General features: G+C 44.7%; 1 protein-coding gene and 1 pseudogene across 2 annotated transcripts in view; both read left to right on the top strand.

Moving 5' to 3' along the window:
• septin5a (septin 5a) overlaps positions 1-21947 on the top strand; it is a 42225-nt gene that overhangs the window by 5206 nt on the left and 15072 nt on the right. For both annotated transcript variants that reach the window (XM_080208503.1, XM_080208502.1), the window contains exons 2-5: positions 3565-3661; positions 10508-10594; positions 14456-14579; positions 20355-20489. In XM_080208503.1, the coding sequence (XP_080064629.1) occupies positions 3652-3661; positions 10508-10594; positions 14456-14579; positions 20355-20489 (356 nt within the window). In that variant the 5' untranslated portion in view covers positions 3565-3651. The remainder of the gene's footprint in view (positions 1-3564; positions 3662-10507; positions 10595-14455; positions 14580-20354; positions 20490-21947) is intronic.
• LOC145356206 (U2 spliceosomal RNA) lies at positions 234-410 on the top strand (annotated as a pseudogene).

Here is a 21947-nt window from a genome sequence, read left to right as displayed (position 1 = left end):
TGCCACACCACATGGACCGGGCACTATTTGATTTCATGTTTAAATTACTCTCTTTCCCTCTGAGCAGGAGGCCTGTTACACTTAATCTAGTTTTTAGTACAACACTGCTGCATTATTAGACCTTTAGATTGTGACAACTTGTGTGTTTCAGTGGTTCAGGAAGATGTTGATAAGGTGGGGAAAGTAGAGCTGAAGGCACCTCTCACCAGCTTTCCCTCTCGCAAAACCACCAAATCGCTTCTCAGCCTTTTGGCTAAGATCAAGTGTAGTATGGACATGCTGCGCTTGGTTGAAATCATTAGGTTACATCTTAGCTTCATTTGAAGCAATTTTTAAAAGCGGCATCTCAACCTTTTGGCTGAGATGCAAATGAGATCAAGCCTTGGAGGAGGTGCAATGTCATATTCCAATCAGCTTGGATCAGGACAGGAGGTGAGAGCCCTGTCTTATCAGCTTGGATCGGGAATGTCCCAACTTGTTAAGACTCTGAATTGGACTTGATTTGGTTGAATTGGGTTAAAAAAACACACCACCAAAAAAAGCAAAACCTATCGTCCATCGCATTGCTGTTTGAGAGAGCTGGCTGTGTGCAAAATAGTCATCTCACTGAATTACAGAACTGTAGTAATTGTGCTCAAATGAATTCATGGCATGTGAAATAGTCTGGAACTTTGTAAAACACGATAAGGAATTCTCTTGCTCGCTGTTTAAACAAAATGTTCTTTCCGTTATCTTGGTCCTTTATCACATGGAAGGAAAGGACTCGGGGAAAGGAAGTTTTGAGTTGCGGTCATTATTTTTCTGAGAATTATACAGTTCTCTTGTTTGGCATGCTGGCAGATCTGATTAGTTGTTGCTGCTTTTTTTTTACTGGTTGTTTAGCTCTGATAACCATCCCTGCTGTAGGATGTTGGAACTGCAACTTATATCCAGATTGTGTTCACTTGTTTTCAGTAACTGAGTACGTTGGCCCATGGAATCTGTTTTTACTTTTGAATGGCTCTGTCTTATTGTGTCTGTGTCATCTCTTTTCAGGAGCAACTTTGTTACCGCCACATGCTCCCTCTAACCCATCAGTTATTCTTTTTGTTCACTTGTTTATCCAATTCCTTTTTGCTACCCCAATTGACTCTACATTGACTGCACTCTCAGGCAGATCTTAATTACTCGCCGTGTGAAAATGTTTCTCCAAGTGCAGTGTTTGTTTCTTTTGCCAATCTTAATTTGCGAACTGGCATTTCTCCCTATCTACTCTATCTACCAAGCAGAACTGTTCCATTCCTGTTGGGGAACACTTCAGCAGTCAAGGGCATTCTGATCTAAGGGGAAACGTTCGCAAGGCCGGCCTTCATGACACATGACAACGCAGAATCGCTGAGCGGAAACTGATAGCCAAGTTCCGCACACTTGAGGACAGCCTCAACCAGGATCTTGGGTTCATGTCACACTATCTGTAACCCCCACAACTTGCCTGGGCTCGCAAAATCTCACTAACTGTCCTGGCTGGAGACAATATACACCTCTTTAACCTGTTCTTAACCCTTTCTCCATTCACATCATAAGAAAGATGTGGAGGCATTGGAAAGGGTGCAGAGGAGGTTTACCAGGATGTTGCCTGGTATGGTGGGAAGGTCTTATGAGGAAAGGCTGAGGGACTTGAGGTTATTTTTATTAGAGAGGAGAAGGTTACGAGGTGACCTAATTGAGGCATACAAGATGGTCAGAGGGTTGGATAGGGTGGGAGCCTTTTTCCTTGGATGGTGATGGCTAACACGAGGGGACATAGCTTTAAATTAAGGGGTGGTAATTATAGGATGGATGTCAGAGGTAGGTTCTTTACTCAGAGGGTAGTAAGGGCGTGGAATGCCCTGCCTGCAGCAGTTGTGGACTCGCCAACTTTAAGGGCATTCAAATGGTCAGTGGATAGGCATAAGGATAATATTGGAATAGTTTAGGTTAGAGGGTCATTAGATTGGTTCCACTGGTCGGCGCAACATCGAGGGCCAAAGGGCCTGTACTGCGCTGTAATGTTCTATGTTTTATATTGTCTGCACCTATAAAGATTTGATTATCTGTAAAGACTCACATTCCAACCATTACCCTGTAATTGAGTTTGTGTCTATATATGCCCTGTTTGTGAACGGAACTTTTCACTCACCTGATGAAGGGGCAACACTCCAAAATCTCATGCTACCAACTAAACCTTTTGGACATTAACCTGGTAATTATGAAACTACTTATTATACTCTGCCAAGATCTCTCACCATTCTGAGTACATCTATCAATACTCCTTTCAACCTTCTGTTCCCCAGGGAGCCGACATGCAGCTTTTCCAGTCTCTCTTCATAACTGACGTCTCTGGAACCATTCTCTTAAAACTTTTGTGCATCCTCTTGAAAGCTTTCACACCCACCCAAAAGTGCCACGTCCAGAGCTGGGTACAATATTCCAGTTGAAGCCAAAACAGTGGTTAAGAAAATTTCAGTGTAACTTCCTTGGTTTTGTACTCTCTGCCTCTTTTTGAAAAGCCTAGGATCCGACATGGCTTTATACCACTTTCTCAACCTGTGCAACTATAATCAACAATCTGAGCACATACATCTCGTGATCGATTGTGCCCTCTATTTTGTATTGCCTCATACTTTTCACTAAAATGCACCACTCTGTGACTCACTGCATTGAATTTCAGCTATCATGTGCCTGTCCATTGCACCAGCCTGTCTATATCCTCCTGAAACCTGTCACTATCCCCTTCACAGTCCATCACAAGTTTTTGTCATCTGAAAATTTCAAAGTTGTGCCCTTCGCACTCCTTCCCCCAGTCTGAAAAGCAGCTGTTCACCAATGCTTTTTCAACCCTGGGGGGGTTGTTGGGATGGGGAGAGGAAATGGGGGTATTTTGGGGGGGAATTTGAGGGTTGGTTGCACCTGCTAAGCGTCTCCCTATGTCACAACAGACTCATGGAATGAGCAGAAGGCTGGAATCTTCCAGTTGTTCATGCCCAACCGTTGCTGCAGGCGGGAATGGAGAATTTGGCACTCAGTCAAATCTCCATTCATTGCAGCGAGACTAAAAAATCCCACTGGCGAGAACGGCTGGTAAATTCTGTCCAAAATGTTTATTGCAAGCACCCCGCCAGTGGTGTTCGAACAAACCTTGTCACGTGTCCCAGCAATAGTGAGGATCATTTCCAAGTGGCATCCAATTTGAGATGCCATTGCCTGGTTGTTATGTGAAATTAGATCCTGGTGCAATAGTGGATGCTCTTACAAGATATTGGTTCAGGTGCATTTTTTGGGTGTCCGGGGGTGCAAGCTGTTTACACGGAGAAGATTATCCCCTCCCAATGTTACTGTTCCACGTTGCTTGTGGTCACCAACATTAAGTATTCACCAACAATAACCTGCAGTGTAACTTAGAAAAGGAGAATATAATGAGCACTATAGTAAATGTGAATTGTGAAGAATCCTTGCTGCTGGGATAAGCTGGAGCCTTGCCTGGTCCCTGCCGTGTCTTAGCTCTTTGAAGAATTCCAATGTCTAAAGGTTACCTTTTTGTTTCAGGATGTGGAAAAGGAATATGTGGGATTCGCTACACTTCCCAACCAAGTCCATCGCAAATCAGTGAAGAAAGGTTTTGACTTTACGTTAATGGTAGCAGGTAAGAATACTGCTTGCTCACACTTCTCAAAACCTACAGGACAAGATAACTGTCATCCCATAACGGTGACTAACATAGATGTTAATTCATTTTGACCTGCGCGTTTGTTCGCTGTTGCTCTAAACTTAGAGGGTAAAGAAATGGAGAAAATAGGCAAAATTCTCTGGCCTCTCAGCCACGTGTTTGCTGCCGGCAGGAGGTGGTGTGTTGTTTGCAGGATTTTCCAGTCCCGCTGCGGTCGATGGGAATTCCCATTGATGTTACCCTGCACCAGCGGGAAACCCGCGGGCAGGTGTGCACTGCCGGCAGGACCAGAGAATCCCAACAGCGTGAGTGGCCGGAGAAAATGTATCATAACTTCAGCATAGATCCTGAGGAATAGGAATAACATGGAAATAATGGAAAATTGGTGTGGTCTGATTTTTTAAATAATCCAAGGTATACTGTTTTAAAAAAGTTATTCTTTTATGGGATGTGGGTCTTTCTGGCTGGGCCAACATTTGCCCATATCTAATTCTCCTTGAACTGAGTGGCTTGCTACAGCATTTTGAGGGCAGTTAAGAGTTTGAAGGCAGTTAGGATTAATGTGACTCACGTTGTTGTGGGCCATGAGTCACATTAATCGAGGGATTGAGTTTAGGAGTCGGGAGGTAATGCTGCAACTTTATAAGACCCTTGTCAGACCCCGCTTGGAGTACTGTGCACAGTTCTGGTTGCCTCACTACAGGAAGGATGTGGAAGCTATTGAGAGGGTGCAGAGGAGATTTACAAGGATGTTGCCTGGACTGGGAGGCATGCCTTATGAAGATAGATCGAGGGAGCTCGGTCTCTTCTCCCTGGATAGACGAAGGTTGAGAGGCGACCCGATAGAGGTTTATAAGATGTTGAGAGGAATAGATAGGGTGGATTCTCAGAGGCTATTTCCCAGGGCTGAAATGGTCACTACAAGAGGACACAGGTTTAAGGTGCTGGGGAGTAGGTACAGAGGAGATGTTAGGGGTAAGTTTTTCACTGAGGGTGGTGAGTGAGTGGAATCGGCTGCCGTCGGTGGTGGTGGAGGCGAACTCGCTGGGGTCTTTTCAAAGATTTCTGGATGAGTACATGGGATCTAATGGGATTGGGAGTTATAGATAGTCCTACGGCCTGGTAGGTATGGGTATGATCGGCGCAACTTGTGGGCCGAAGGGCCTGTTTGTGCTGTAGTGTTCTATGTTCTATGTTGGCCAGACCAGCAGATAGAACAAAGAACAGTAGAGCACAGGGACAGGCCCTTCAAGCCTGCACCACTCACACACCCAAATAGACCATTCGTTTGTATCCCTCCATTCCCAGTCTGTTCGTGTGGCTATCCAGATAAACAATCCCAGCGTGTCCGCCTCAACCACCTTGCTTGGCAGCGCATTCCAGGCCCCCACACCCTCTGTGTAAAATACGTCTCCTTGACATCTGTGTTGAACCTTGCTCCCTTAACCTTGAACTTGTGACCCCTTGTGTTCATCCCCTCCGACCTGGGAAAAAGCTCCTCACTGTTCACCCTATCTATGCCCTTCATAATTTTATACACCTCTATTAGGTCTCCCCTCATCCTCCGTCTTTCCAGAGAGAACAACCCCAGTTTGCCCAATCTCTCCTCATAGCTAAGACCCTCCATAGAGCCCTACAGTGCAGAAAGAGGCCCTTCGGCCCATCGAGTCTGCACGGAACACAATCCCACCCAGGACCTATCCCCGTATCCCTACATATCATACCCATTAATCTCTCTAATCTACTCATCCCTGGACACTAAGGGGCAATTTCTTAGCACGGCCAATCAACCTAACCCGCACATCTTTGGACTGTGGGAGGAAACCGGAGCACCCGGAGGAAACCCACGCAGACACGAGGAGAATGTGCAAACTCCACACAGACAGTGACCCGAGCCGGGAATTGAACCCAGGACCCTGGAGCTGTGAAGCAGCAGTGCTAACCACTGTGCTACCATGCCGTCCATACCAGGCAACATCCTGGTAAACCTTTTCTGCACTCTCTCCAAAGTCTCCACGTCCTTCTGGTAGTGTGGCGACCAGAACTGGACGCAGTATTCCAAATGTGGCCTAGCCAACGTCCTATATAGCTGCAACATCGTATGCCAACTTTTATACTCTATGCCCCATCCAATAAAGGCAAGCGTGCCATATGCCTTCTTCACCACCCTCTCCACCTGTGCTGCCACCTTTAGGGATCTGTGGACTTGCACACCCAGGTCCCTCTGTGTGTCTGTACTCCTGATGGTTCTGCCATTTATTGTATAGCTCCTCCTTACATTAGATCCTTCTCTGAAAGGCATTAGTGAAACAGATGGGTTTTTGCAACAATCGCCATTACAGAAATTACATTTTCCATTCCAGATTAACTGAGTTTAATTTACACCAGTTGTCCTGGCAGGATTTGAACTCTTGTCCCCAGATCATTAGCCTGCACTTCTAGATTACCACCCCAGTGATATTACCACATCTTCCCAGTAGCGTGCTCGAGGAACTGTTGCTTTGGTCAAAATCTGTGCAGGAGAAGTTGGGGACTCTTTTTAGGAAAGTGCTTCACGTGGTCTTAACTGTGAATAAAAAAATCTTTTTAAATTTACTCTGGAGATGTGCGCATCACTGGCAAACCAGACATTTTTGTTTATCCTCGGATGCTGTAGAGAAGATAGTGTTGTGCTTTTAGAACATAGAACATAGAACACTACAGCACAAACAGGCCCTTCGGCCCACAAGTTGCGCCGACCACATCACCTACCAACCTACAGACCTATCTATAACCCTCAATCTCATTAAACCCCATATACTCATCCAGAAGTCTTTTAAAAGACCCCAGCGAGTTCGCCTCCACCACCACTGACGGCAGCTGTGTTGATAGCACTCACATGTTGCGTTAGAAGTTCCAGAATTTTGACCCAGTGGTGAATAAGTGGTAATGTGTCAGTACAGTGTTTGTCTTGGAGGGGAGCTTGCAGGTATTGGTGCTCCCATGAAACCTACTATCTGCCTCTTTCTAGCTACATGAGGTTGCAGTTTTAGGGTGCTCTGTTCAAAGAAACCTTTGTGGGTTGCTGAAGTGGATCCTGTTGCCAGTACAGTAAACACTGCAGCCATGATACTCAAATACAGAAGGAGAGTGGATTGAAAGTAATAATGTTTCAGAAGTTAAATACATTATTAGACAATACCGCCCTGATGGACTAAGGGAGCATAAAGATTCGCAAGGTAGGCATGGTAACTTGAACACTGGGAGCTCTTTATTAGAAGTGTGCCCTGTTCCCCAATCAGATCTCATACTCCCCAACTGAGAGGGGTTAATTGCCAAGGGGTGTCCCCTGATCCGCACTCTTAAGGGCAATCCGCACCCCAAACCCCAACATATATACATATATCACACTAACCACCTCAAAAAGATAGGAAAAGGTGAACACATCAAGGTTAGGTGATTTTGAAGGGTCTTGTGTGACAAATATTTCACGTCACGCCTTCTGTCAAAGTTGGTGGTATTTCAAAACAGAAAGTGCTGTAAAGGAACCAATAGCCAGGAAGCAAAAGACAATGTGATTCTCCCAGTCCACTGTTCTACGTTTGTTAAATCAGTGCAACCCCCAGTCTGAACATCCATCTTTAGCCGTTCCTGCTCTATCTACTAAACTGTAATCAAATTGTAGAATGATACAGCAGAGAAGCAGGACTTCTGCGCATAGTGCCAATGCTGGCTCTGTGCTGGTGCAATCTAATTAGTCCCATTTCCCTGCTCTAACCTTGCGCATATTCACTTCACATATTTTTCTATTCCTTTTTGCAAGCTATTATTGAATCTGACCTCCTGCCATTGTTTAGCCCCATATCGAGAATAGCCTAGTGCTTCATAAGAACATAAGAAATAAGAAATAGGAGCAGGAGTAGGCCATCCAGCCCTTCGAGCCTGCCCCGCCATTCAATAAGATCATGGCTGATCTGTCACGGCTCAGTGACTATCGCTGTTTGCTGTGCGGACACATGGATTTGGGCCGGTGTCTGTGGGAGTTTGCATATTCTCCCCGTGCTTGCGTGGGTTTTCTCCGGGCACTCCGGTTTCCTCCCACACCCCAAAGATGTGCTCTTAGGCTGATTGGAGGTAATAAATTGTCCCTAAGTTAGTTTTTCCTCAATGTGGATGACCGTAAGCATAGATAAGGGTCATGAGTGGAGGGGAGTGGGGGACTGGTAATGTTAAAATGACGGCACGGGCTCATTGGGCCAAAGGGCCTGTTTCCCAGGCTGTTTTTGTTCTTTGTTCTTTATATGATTTCCGAGCCAGGATGCTTTGAATCAAACTTTTCACGGAGAAACTTAATTATGTTCATATAACACATTAATTGTAACTAATAATAAGGAATATGGGTGTGAAATTGGACGCTGGTGGGGATATAAAACAGGCGGTATTCCATTTTTTGAGAATTTTATGCTCTGTCTGATGTTAAGCTCCATTGACTTCAAAAGAAGGGAATATGCAGAGTGAGGTCGAGCAGTCTGAATAATTCCAGTGTGCTTGTTGTGTGTCCCAACCCATGTCCACTTTCACCCCATTTTGAGTGTACGGTGTTGGTGACGGCTGTTTAATGTTATCAAGCTGCTACCTCTCAAACATTTTTATTTATTTTGACACGTAGAGATTTTTATAAGATCCTTTTATGCAAGATTTTCATTCGATCTGAGAGTTCATGGCAGAAAATCAGAACTCATAAACTTCACAGTCTCTTGTTGGTTTAAAGTTCTTTAATTTGAATATCGTAGAAACCCTACAGTGCAGAAAGAGGCCCTTCGGCCCATCGAGTCTGCACCGAACACAATCCCACCCAGACCCTTATCCCATATTCCCTACACATTTACCCGCTATTCTCTCTAACCTACGCATCCCCCAACACTAAGGCGCAATTTCTTAGCATGGCCAATCAACCTAACCCGCACATCTTTGGACTGTGGGAGGAAACCGGAGCACCCGGAGGAAACCCACACAGACACGAGGAGAATGTGCAACCTCCACACAGACAGTGACCCGAGCCGAGAATCGAACCCAGGACCCTGGAGCTGTGAAGCAGCAGTGCTAACCCACTGTGCTACCGTGCAGCCGTGGATGGTTATATCGTTCAGTTTTGCACTAAGAAAACATCCAATACTGTTTGATTACAACTGTTTGTTTTGAGTTCCTGGCTGGGGATGACAAAAATTAGATTTGACCTTAAACTACTGAACTGTAATCACATTGTAGAATGATGTAGCAGATAAGCAGGCCATTCTGCCCACAATGCCAGTGCTAGCTCCTTGTAGGTGCAATCCAATTAGTCCCATCGCCCTGCTCTAAACCTGCAAACTTCACATATTTTTCTATTCCTTTTTGGAAGTTAGTATTGAATCAGTTTCCATCACCCTTTTGGACAAAGTACTCCAGATCGGAACAACTCTGTCTAAATTTTCTCATCCACATCTCGTCGTTTGTTTTGAATGAATTACCTTGAATCTGTGGACTATGGTTCTCCGCTCTTATGCCATTAACTGGAAATATTTTTCCTCTTTAATCTGCCAAACCCCTCACGAATTTCAGCACACCTATCAAACTTCCACTAACCTTGTCTGCTCGACGGATAACAACCTCCCCTGGAACTGAGGACCATGGTGGTGGGAGTCGTGCCCACTGAGGACTGCCAACCAGTTAGAGGGAGGCAGCTCTGTATTGCCATCAGTGCCACTGTGAGTGGCACTGCAGGCACCAACCAAACACCAATGATCGCTGGGTGACTCCAAACCAAAGGCCAGTGAGGGGAATGGGGGTTGCAGAGTTGGGGGGGGGGCGGGGGGTGTCATAGGCAAGGGAGAAACAAGGGTATTGGAGACATGGGTCTTTCAGTGGCACCCATCAGGTGGGTCACTCAGTCAGCACAGAGTGAAATCTATCCTCATACCCTTGTCAACAACCCATAGCCTCCCCTCTCCTGTGATCCATACCCTACCACCTTCATTTGACCGGGATTCCTCATGTAATTTTGGGTTTCCCTTAGGTGCACTGCCCCATGAAGAGCTGCCAACCTTTGATTGGCTGTTAGATCTTGGAGGGTGAGACTTACGCTTCTTAAATTATGAAGGAACCCTGATGGTGGCCACTTACATTAACTGAAAGACATAGAATCATAGAATGATGAATCATAGAACTCCTACAGAGCAGAAGGAAGCCATTCGGCCCATCGAGTATGCACTGACCACAATCCCACCCAGTTCTATTCCCATGATCCTATGCATTTACCCTAGTTAGTCCCCCTAACGCTGAGGTCACTTTAGCATGGTCAATCCACCTCACCCGCACATCTTTGGACTGTGAAAGGAAACTGGAGCGCCTGAAGGAAACCCACGCAGACACGGGGAGAATGTGCAAACTCCACACAGGCAGTCACCCGAGCCAGGAATCAAACCCGGGTCCCTGGCGTTGTGAGGCAGCAGTGCTAACCGCTGTGCCACCGTGCGCACTCGATTCCATTGGCCCTCCCCCTCAGAATTGATGGGATTCCCGGCCTGTTCTCTGACCAGTGGGTGAGACCCCTGTTAGTCTGACAATATCCTGGCCATCCTCGCCCTTATCAAAATGAATCACTTCACACCGCATTCATTTCATTTCCCCATTTAACAAAATAAAGAGCGTTTGAGTTGGGTGTGCTTCAAAGAAGGGGTTACGATGATAAATCTGAGTGTTAAATAGACAAACTGGTTTGTGAACATTTTTTTGTGAGTTGTATTTGAGTAAATTACCTCCCTTTAGAATGGTGTTTGAAATTCACTGTTTTTTCCTCCACAGGAGAGTCGGGGCTGGGGAAGTCCACTTTGGTCAAGAGTCTCTTCCTTACAGATCTTTACAAAGACAGGAAACTTCTCAACGCTGAAGGTAAGAGCTGAGTGGTATTGCTGTGATATGTAAGATAGACGTTGCTATGGTGTGGCAGCCATTTTGGACTAAGTACGTACATTTGCCTTCAGTAAAACACCTGAAGATGATGGGTTGTGTGAAGTTCTATCTTAGGTGTCTGTGCCGTTACTGGTGCCACCCTTCCTGGGGAATGGGAGAATATTGACGGGAGACAGAAGATTTGCAGGGGAACTGTTGACCATTCAGCTTATTATTAGTAATCTAGAGTCTGTAATGAAGGATAAAATAGAAAACTGTTTAGGAACTATAATGAATTGTTAGCACGGATTTCGAGAGACTCATCTCATTGAATCATTTGAAGAGGCTGGGAATTCTGCAGTGAGTAACTCACCTCTTGACTCCACAAAGCCTGTCCACCACCATCTCCAAGGCACAAGTCAGGAGTGGTCTCCATTTGCCTGGTTGAGAGCAGCTCCAACAACACACAAGAGGCTTGGCATCATCCAGGTCAGAGCAGCCCGCTTGATAGATGCCTATCCACCACCTTCAATGTTGACTCCCTCCACAATCAACTGGCAACAGTGTAATATCTACAAGATTCACTAAAGCAGCTCACTAAGGTTCCTTTTGACAGCATCTTTCAAACCCATGCTGTCTACCACCTAAAAGGAGAAGGGTAGCAGATAGTATCATAGAATCCCACAGAGCAGAAGGAGGCCATTTGGCCCATCAAGTCTGCACTGCCCATAATCCCACTCAGGCTCTATCCCCATAACCCCATGCATTTACCCTAGCTAGTCCCCCTGACACTAAGGGGCAATTTAGCATGGCCAATCTAACCTGCACACCTTTGGACAGTGGGAGGAAACCAGACCACCCGGAGGAAACCCACGCCGACACGGAGAGAACGTGCAAACTCCACACAGACAATGACCCAATCCGGGAATCGAACCCGGGTCCCTGGTGCTGAGAGGCAGCAGTGCTAACCGTGTATGGAAACATCACCATTTGCAAGCGCCCCTCCGAGCCACACTGACTTGAAAATGTATCACCATTCCTTCACTGTCGCTGGCTCAAAATCCTGGAGTTCCCTCCCTAAGCGGTGTGGGTGTATCTGGACTACGTGAACAGCAGTTCAAGGGGGCATCATCTTCCCAAGGAAAAATGAAGATGGGCAATAAATGCTAGTCTAGTCTAGACGTAGCATACATAAATATAAAAGGAGAATAAATAAATGAACAGAGAGAGTAATATAGTAGATGTAATTTAACTATATTTGCAAGACACCTTGGATAAGATGCCATGTAATAATCTAATTAATAAGGTTAGTGTATGCAGAGTTGAGGAACAGGCATGTGAGTGGATTGCTAACTAGTTACAGCCAGAAAGCAGAGCTTTGGAGTAAAGTGGAAGAAATGGGGTCCTGCACATTTATCGGTGCTGGGACTCAGCTACTCACAGTTTTTATTAACATTTTAGACTTTGAAACCACAAACACAATTTTTAAGTTTGCAGATTGCTACAAAAAGAGAATAGTCAGCGACAGAGGAAATCGGGCATATGATTGACAACTGAAGTTCAACACAGATAATTGTCCTCTTTCAAGGTCAAACCAAATAGACAAACTCATATTAAATTAAACACAGATAATTGTGAGATATTAAACTTTGGCGAGAGAAACAGGAAGTCACATTTGACGTGGGAATTAAGAATTTAAATGGGATAGCAAAGCAAAGGGATTCAGGAATGCAAATACACCAATCTCAGAGTAGTGATGTCAATGAACAAGGATTTAAAAAGGGCAATGCAAACACAGGGTTTATTTCTAGATGGAGAGAGGGATCGATTAAAAAGCTACAGTTGGATCAAACCTTGATTAGAAAATACTTGAAGTATTGTGTACAGTTTTGAATGACATATTATAAAAAGAATATAGAGGGGCTGGACAGGGTACAGAAATGGCTTACGAGGGTCATACCAGAAAACAGAATGGTCAGGAGTGACGTGATTAAGGTCTGTAAAATTATGAAAGGATTTGATGGAGTAGTGTAATGACTCAGGAAGCCCAACTGGAAGGGAATTTACTTTATTACAAAATGCAGAGTAAAACCATGGTGTACACACACTTGTCCCTGCTTGGGACGGCAAGGCCTGCTTTATATAAGCCTCAGGCAATGAGTTTTAGCTGGAGTTACCAGGGGAACAACCACTCGATGAGCCCCACAGTGAGATCAATCTGTGATTCCCTGTGGATCTCATGGGGTTAGCACAAGTAGACACAAGAGAGAATGATTCCACTTGTAGGGACGAACAAAGCCAGAGGCCATCAATCTGCAAGAGTCACTATGAAATCTGATAGCAAATTCAGAAGAAATGTCAGTACCCACATAGTGGTGAGACGGTGAAATTTGCAACCAGAGTTGAGGTGAGTAATCTGGATATATTTAAGGGGAGGGAGCAGGAGAAAGCAGTCGTGGGCTGTGTTGATAGGGTCATAGAATGATTGTAGGAGGCCATTCAGCCTATCATGTATGCTACCTATCTCAGCTAGACCCAATCCACTGCCTTTTCCCCATAGCCCTTTTCTCTTCAGATAATTATTCAATTTCTTTTGAAAGCCACAATTGAACCTACTTACACCACACCCTTGGGCAACGTATTCCAGATCCTCAACACTTAAGGTGTTTCCTCGTGTCACCATTGCTTCCTTTGTCAATCATGTTAAATGTGTGTTCCCTCAGCGCTTCTGGCAATAGGGATAGTTTCTCCCTATCTACTCTCTCCAGCTCCCTTATGGTTTTGAACACCTTTATCCAGTCTCCTCTTAAATTTCTCTTCACTCAAGAGAACAGATCTATCCTTATAATTGAAATATCTCATTCCAGAACCATTCCCATTTACTAGATAAGGATGGATGGGAGGATTCTTAAACGGGGCACAAACATTGACATGGATTTGCTGGGATGGATGGCTTGTTTCGACACTGCATATTCTCTGTTATAGAAACCTCCCGCTAAACAGATGTAAAATATTTCGGATGCTGGAACGCTGGAATAAAAATTAAGTATTCAGCAGATCAGATAGTGGATGGGATTTTCCGGCCATGATCTCCCCAAAGCCGGAAGATCCTGCCCGAGGACCTTTGTGTGGTCCGTGGCTCCCACCGCTACGATTCCTGTGGCGGGAAAATTCTGCCCAGTATCTATGATGAAAGAAACAGATAATGGTGCATGTAATGATGCTGTAGATGAATGGATTTACAGCAAGTATCTGCTTTTGTTCTGTTCCTCACCAGACTATCCACAATGTCTGTTTTTCTATATATTCACTTCTGTCTGCTTTGGAGACATTTTTTTGTTTCTTCCCCTTTTCATTATCAGCTCATTTTGCTTTGCACCGTCACCATTTATATCATTTCATCATGCCTGCCCTCCACCCTATTGCAGGCTTCTAGGTTTCGTTTCTTTCTTTCCCTCCCTCCGATTTCACTGGCTACGTACTTCCGTAATAGCTGTTCATCTTCCAGTTCTGATGAAAGGTCATTGACTTGACCCGCAGCTTCCTAATCTAACACACGTGCATGTGAAGGCAGACACAAGCCCTGGTGGCCTTGTTTCTGTGGTGGGTCGATCCAGAATTTCCTGAGATACACACATACATCTCATGGCAATATGTTACCCTGCTCGAAGACAGGAAATTAGCATCTAATGAAAGAATGACCTTCATGGGTGAAAGGTTAAAGGTTAGAATCAGCCATTTCTGATTCATGGAGATTAGAAAATATAGATATTGCACTGGGGGGGAGAGATGGGAAGAGTGTTATGTTTTATCAGGTTTACAGGAGGGTTTTGCTCACGTTTTCCCCCAACCTTCTTACAGAAAGAATCAGCCAAACAGTGGAGATAATAAAACACACGGTGGACATTGAAGAGAAAGGTGTCAAGCTTAAATTGACGATAGTTGACACGCCTGGATTTGGGGACGCGGTGAACAACATACAAAGGTGTGTACAAATGCAACATCACTGAGGATTAGATTATGATGGAGACGTTAACAGAGAATTCTATCACTGGGTGAATTGATTAACATGGAAGTGTGAATAGATTCCTGACATCTGGAAGAATCCAGTTACTATAAATTAGTATAAATAAGTACAAAGTTAGGTGACACTGTATACAATGGGAGGAGAAAGGACATTGATGTTAATTGTATTTAACTATTGCAAATGTTGAAAATTACTTTTGCCCTTATTAAAATGCAACAGACTGAAACTGTGGCTATATAGAGTAAGGAGATGCATGTTCGCCAGGAGTAAGTGCTTCTGAAACAAATGTAACAAATTGTAAGTAACAAATTGGCCCCAGTTCTATCCTTCACACCGCCTGGCTTTCTGCATTATAACAATTGATAGATTAAATAACCGGAAAAACAATGGCATTTTTTTAAAAGGTTTTTTGAATGCAGTATAAGAAAGTGTGACTTCATCCACTTTGAACTTTATAATGAGAGATCAGAATATTTTCTAAGTGGCAAGAAACTAGGAATTGCGAATGACTAGAGAGATTCAGGGTTTCAAATAGAGAAATCACTAAAAATCTTGTGAACAGGTATAAAGTATTGGCATTTATAGCAAGAAGGATGAAAAACATAGGGCTTGAAGCTCTCCAGAGCTCTAATTAGATTCAGGTTACAGGGCTATGGTCAGTTGGGTGGTATATTGGTTAGCGCTGCTGCCTCACAGCGCCAGGGACCTGATTCACTTACTGCCTTGAGTGATTGTCTGTGTCCCTCTGTGTCTGTGTGGGTTTCCTCCGGGTTCTCCGATTTCCAAGCCCACTCCAAAGATATGCAGGTTAGGTTGATTGGCCATGGTAAATTGCACCTTAGTGTCAGGGTGACGAACTGGGTAAATATGTGGGGTTACTGGGAGTTGACTTGGGTGTTGTCGGTGCAGTCTCGATGGGCTGAATGGCTTCCTTCTGCACTGTAGGGATTCTGTGGTTTTCAAACTCGGGAAGGATTTATTAGCCTTTGAGAGGGTGCATAGCAGATTCATCAGAATGGTACCGTGACTAAAATGGATACATTATGAGGACAGGATGGATGGATTAGGCATGTATGCCCCACAATACAGTAGATTAAGAGATGATCTAATTGAGGAAATGTAATTAAAGGTGGACAAAGAGAAACACTTTCCTCTGGTGGGGGAATCCAAGATAAGGAGGCATAGTCTCAAGTTTGGAGCTGTCCACTCAGGGGCAATGTGAGGAAACATTTTCTTCACACAGAGAAAAGCCTGGAAACCGGACAAGGACGGCACAGTGGTTAGCACTGCTGCCTCACAGCACCAGGGATCTGTATTCAATTCCCAGCTTGGGTCACTATCTGTGCAGATTTTGCACATTTTTCCCATGTCTGTGCGGGTTTCCTCTAGAGCTCCGGTTCCCTCCCAAAAATGTGCACATTAGGTGGATTGGCCAATGTTAAATTCTCCTTCGGTGTACCCAAACCAGTGCCAGAGCGTGGTGACTAGGGGATTTTCACAGTAACTTCATTGCAGTGTTAATGTACGCCTAATTGTGAATAATAAATAAACTTTAATTTTAGTACGGCAGATTTCCTTCCCTAAAGGACATTAGTGAACCAGATAGGTTTTTCAGACAATGGCTTCATAGTCTTCAGCAGATTCTTAATTCCAGATTTGTTTTATTGAATTCAAATTGCACCGTGGCAGGATTCGAAGCTGGATCCCCAAACCATTAGCTGAGTTTCTGGATTAATAGTCTAGCAGTAAAACCAGTAGGCCATCAGCTGAAATATTTTATTTCAAAACTTAAATTGATCGATTTTTGTTAGACAAAGATGCTTAAGGTTATATCGAGCTGAGGCGTTTGGATAGCACAGACCAGCCATGATCTAAATGAATGCTTGATGGGCTGAATGGTCTACTCCTGTGTTAAATACTATTTATAGAGCATATATTTGGCCCAATGGGTCTGTTCTGGTGTTTATGCTCCACACGAGCCTTTCCCACTTCATTTGAATCTATTACCATTTCCTTCAAGTACTTGTCTTACTTCCCCCTTAACTACATCTATGATATTTGCCTCAATTATTCTGTATGGTAGCAAAATGCACATTCTAAATGCTCTCCAACAACATTTCTCTTGAATTCTCCATTGGGTTTATTAATTATTAGAATTGATCATTTGGAATGTTGCTGGGGTATGGTGAATGTATTTGAGCATTGCAAAAAAAATCACATGGAGCATGCTGGCTTTTCGTCTTACAGCCGTCAGGTTAGGTCACAGTTCTGGTCGCCTCACTACAAGAAGGATGTGGAAGCTATTGAGAGGGTGCAGAGGAGATTTACAAGGATGTTGCCTGGATTGGGAGGCATGCCTTATGAGGATAGGTTTAGAGAGCTAGGTCTTTTCTCCCTGGAGAGACGAAGGATGAGAGGCGACCTGATAGAGGTTTATAAGATGTTGAGAGGTATGGATAGGGTGGATTCTTGGAGGCTATTTCCCAGGGCTGAAATGGTCGCTACGAGAGGACACAGGTTTAAGGTGCTGGGAAGCAAGTACAGAGGAGATGTTAGGGTTAAGTTTTTCACTCAGAGGGTGGTGAGTGAGTGGAATCGGCTGCCGTCGGTGGTGGTAGAGGCAAACTCGTTGGGATCTTTTAAGAGACTTCTGGATGAGTACATGGGATTTAATGGGATTGAGGGTTATAGATAGGCCTGGGAGGTAGGGATATGATCAGCGCAACTTGTGGGCCGAAGGGCCTGTTTGTGCTGTAGTGTTCTATGTTCTACAAGATTACTCACTGTAAAGGGAGCAATTTATATTGCACGAGAAGAGAGTGCTGAGTGTTTGGCAAGTGCATTCTGATTGGTTGAGGCAGTACCATCGATAATGCAGTAGGGAACAGTAAACTACCAGGCTAGCGTTCAAACGCAAACCAGGCAGGTCTACTCTGATCAAGGCATCATCATGGGGAATGAACCAGTGAATGACTGATCCCTGCACCCCCCCCAGCCTTTTGCTTGGCTCAAAACAGCACAATGCATAGACACGCTCCTTCTGTCTGCAAAGGACAAAGCCCTACATATGAATATATGTGGCTTCTAGCATGCGTAAGTGAGCCATCCTGAGAGCCTGACTGATGATATATAGTGATATACACAAGCCCGGCTTTCATATTTATTTCAGGATTTATACAAGAAGTGTCACTGATATAAATCAGCATTCTATGTTTGAAATGCCCACATGGAACATGTATAAAGAAACTCAGATCACACTTTGTTCTATTTATGGAACTCGTGTGCGGAAAAATTACACACCTCAAACTCTGTGCTGTAAATAGCCTCCATCATACATTAAAAAGGAATAGGAGCAGTCCATTCATCCAGGGAGAGCTGGACAATATGATTTCAGAATTAGAAATTCTGAGGCATGAACTAACTTTTTTTCCTTTGGTAGTTCCACACTCTTTACAGTTTCTCTTGGTTCACCATTTAAAAAAAACAGTTTTAATGCATATAATGTGATGCTAACACACATTCCAAAAAGACTCATGTTAGCATTAAAACAGGGACTGGGTTAAAGAAAATTAAAAATTGTGAATGCCCCAGTGTCATCAAACAAAAGTGCTCCTTTTTAACTGGCCACAATTTGTAGAAATACAAATAAAAAGAATTTAAAATTGAACTGATAATGTTACTTCCTGTGTTTACCACAGGCTCCAGTCCCTGTGGTCTCTGTCAATTACAGTAGGTCTCAGCTCCCTTTCCAGGGCCACCAGTTGAATGTACAATCACAAACCTATATTTTGTTTCTTTCTGTAGACAGCTACCATTCAGTGTCATGTTTGCCTACTGGCTGGAGACACAAATGGGTTATATAGGGTAGGATTTTTGTTCCGATATGGAATGGGAATGCAGGCAGACTGATACAGAATTTCCTGATGCAATCTGGCACACCAGTTCCCTGTCATAGTTCCAACACTCAGCCATTTTCCTGGTGACTGGATTGGACATGGACCCAAAGTTGGTGATGTGTAGTATTTTTAAAGGGTATTCAATTGATCAGAGGGCCACAGATGCCTGGTGTCTGATCAGGGGGCCATCACGTCAGGATCACTTAGACCCTACTCTCCCTGTTAACATAAGAACTAGGAACAGGAGTAGCCCCTCGAACCTGCTCCGCCATTCAGTAAGATCATGGCTGAATTTTTTTGCGTGGACTCAGCTCCATTTACCCGTCCACTCATCATGACTCTTAATTCCTTTACTGTTCAAAAATTTATCTATCCTTGCCTTAAAAACATTCAATGAGGTAGTGTCAACTACTTCACTGGGTAGGGAATTCCACAGATTCACAACCCTTTGTGTGAAGAAGTTCCTCCTGAACTCAGTCATAAATCTGCTTCCCCTTATTTTGAGGCTATGCCCCCTGGTTCTAGTTTCACCCACCAGTGGAAACAACTTCCCTGCTTCTATCTTATCCATTCCCTTCATTATCTTCTATGTTTCTATAAGATCGCCCCTCATTCTTCTGTATCCCAATGAGTGGTGAATCTCTGGAATTCTCTGCCCGTTGAAGTGGTGGAGGCTACCTCGCTAAATATTTTTAAGACGCGGGTTGATGGGTTCTTGATAAGAGAGGGGATTAAGGGTTATGGGGAGAGGGCGGGAAAGTGGAACTGAGCCACAACAGATCAGCCATGATCTTATTGAATGGCGGGGCAGGCTCGAAGGGCTAGATGGCCTACTCCTGCTCCTATTTCTTATGTTCTTATGTATAGCCCCAGTCTACTCAGTCTCTCCTCATAAGCCAACCCTCTCAATTCCAGAGTCAACCTAGCGAATCTCTTCTGCACTCCCTCCAGTGCCAGTATATCCTTTCTCAAGTAAGCAGTCAAATTAATATTGGTCACTGATCACAGTCAGATGTTGCCATAGCAGCCAAATCACTCCATCAGCCGCAGACCACACAGTGGAGAGATTTTTCTTCCACAGTGGTGGCTGGCGGCTGTGGACATTTTTAGTTTCAAATATTTAAGAAGTGCAGAGGGGGGCACCGCAAGATGGAAATGCCCCCTCTCTCCCTTACCCACAATGGCAGGCTGCAGTGCCTCAGTGCGGGAAGGCCTCCTATTATATCCCAGCTTTGAGAATCTGCCAGCTCTCCTGAACCAGTTGGCAAGTGTACCCTCTGGCTGCAAACTGGCCAATTCTGCAAAAATCACTCAGGGGTTGACGTGGGGCCAGGACTCGCATTTGACACCAACATTCGTGCCCTGACTCCAAATGGGAACCACTGCCCATTGCCTGGTTCCTCAAAGAGGTGGTGGGAAATCGGGAATGTAGGGAAATGAGTGAGGCAGGAAAACAGGCGCCACGGGACTCCTGGGAGATGGACTAGCGATGGATAGAATAATCATGCACGTGGACTGCACAGACAAGGCTTGATGGAACAAATGGTTTAGACCTACTCTATACTCTTTTGAGTTCTTAAATATAGCGACATTGGCTGCAGCGCTACATATGAGAATGTAACAGGTAGATGGCGGGACAAGTTTGGAAGGAATGGTCTGGGGGAGCTGAATAACCTCATCATTGTCTTTTGCTTTCCTACATTCTTAAAGCAACCTCAGATTGATCAGGGGCAGTGCATATTACAACTGTGATGCAACTTTGCTGAATATTGTAGGCTTACTTGGCAATAAAGCATGAGAGCTCTTTGATTCCAGCCTCTCCTCTCTCTCTCTCTAGCTGGAAGCCCATAGCCGATTACATCGACCAACAGTTTGAACAGTATTTCCGAGATGAGAGTGGCCTGAACAGGAAGAACATTCAGGATAACCGAGTGCACTGTTGCCTCTATTTTATCTCTCCTTATGGACACGGGTAAGAAGAAGGGTTGGACTGAGGGATAATGGGATCATTTTTCTATTGGTTATTCCTGTTACTGAATATGTTAACTTAAGATTGGAGCATAGTAATGCTGTTATAGGATGTAGAGGAGGACATATCTGGATCTGATTGTGAACGTATTCCTGTTAGCCCAAGAGATGCCTGGACCTAATGTTAATTTAGGGGTTGATACTTCTCACAGTAGAACAGAGAATCATAGAACGCGGAGCTCGTTCAGCTCACCGAGCCTTCAACGACAACAACCCCACCCAGGCCCTAACCCCATACACTTACCCTGCTAATCCCCCCCTGACACCAGGGGACAATTTTAGCATGACCACTCTCCCTATCTTTGGAGTGTGGGAGGAAACCGGAACACCTGGAGGAAACCCACGCAGACAACGGGAAACTCTGCACAGTCATCCAAGGCTGGAATTGAACCCGAGACCCTGGCACTGTGAGGGCAGCGGTGCTGTGCCACCATAGTGGACTCCGGGCTCCATTTGTTCTTTGAACACTGAAGGGTATTAGGAGAAGGTTGAGTTTCTCTTGGTGAGTGAGACAAACAGATTTATTTTTCATTCCTTGGTGAGATGTGGGTTTCACTGGCTACACCAGTATTTTTACTGCTGGTCCCCAGTTGCCTTTGAGATGATGGTGGTGAGTCACCTTTTGATCTGTTGCTGTCCTTACATTTCTGTATGTCTTTGGGCCCTTTTAAAATTTGATTACCCCAGCTTGCAGGAGAGTGTTGTACTGCTCCCACCTGTTTGGATATGTTCTAGGCTGCGTACGTGGAACTGGGAGATTTGATCTGCCTGGGCAGAAGGTTTCTACTACTCTGACACTGGATGGTGCTGGACTTGTCTTACAGCGTGGCACAGTGGTTAGCACTGCTGCCTCACAGCATCAGGGACCCGGGGTTCGATTCCTGGCTTAGGTCACTGTCTCAGCGGAGTCTGCACTTTCCCCCCGTGTCTGCATGAGTTTCCTCCCACAGCCCGAAAGACGGGCTGTTTGGGTGCATTGGCCGTACTAAATTCTCCCTCCGAGCACCCAAACAGGCGCTGGCGACTAGGCGATTTTCACAGTAATTTCATTGCACTGTTAATGTAAGCCGACTCGTGACACGAATAAATAGACTTTGGGGGCCTGAGGATCCATTGTGGTAGGTGGAATGCACAAACTTATTCCAAACTGGAAGTGCTTGACAATCATATGGGTAAAAGTTCCTCCAGGAACACCCCATGCAAACAGCAGAAACATGAGTTTGGTTCTGTGCTTGGGGCAGTAGTGCGTTGATCAGATGCCTTTTTGAGATTCCCTTAATTGAGCAGGAATTTGCAGACAAACAAAGAGGACTACTCGAGGCTGCCACTGGAAAACTAAATTTGTACATATTTACTTAGTTTATTGTGGAGCCAGGAGGGAGATGTTCTTCCCAACGCCACA

Source organism: Carcharhinus amblyrhynchos, chromosome 20 (genome assembly GCF_965287045.1).
Source record: "Carcharhinus amblyrhynchos chromosome 20, sCarAmb.v2.hapA, whole genome shotgun sequence".
NCBI classification, from domain to species: domain Eukaryota; kingdom Metazoa; phylum Chordata; class Chondrichthyes; order Carcharhiniformes; family Carcharhinidae; genus Carcharhinus; species Carcharhinus amblyrhynchos.
The sequence above is the reverse complement of the archived record's forward strand: the minus strand, read 5'-3'. Positions and strand labels throughout refer to the sequence as shown.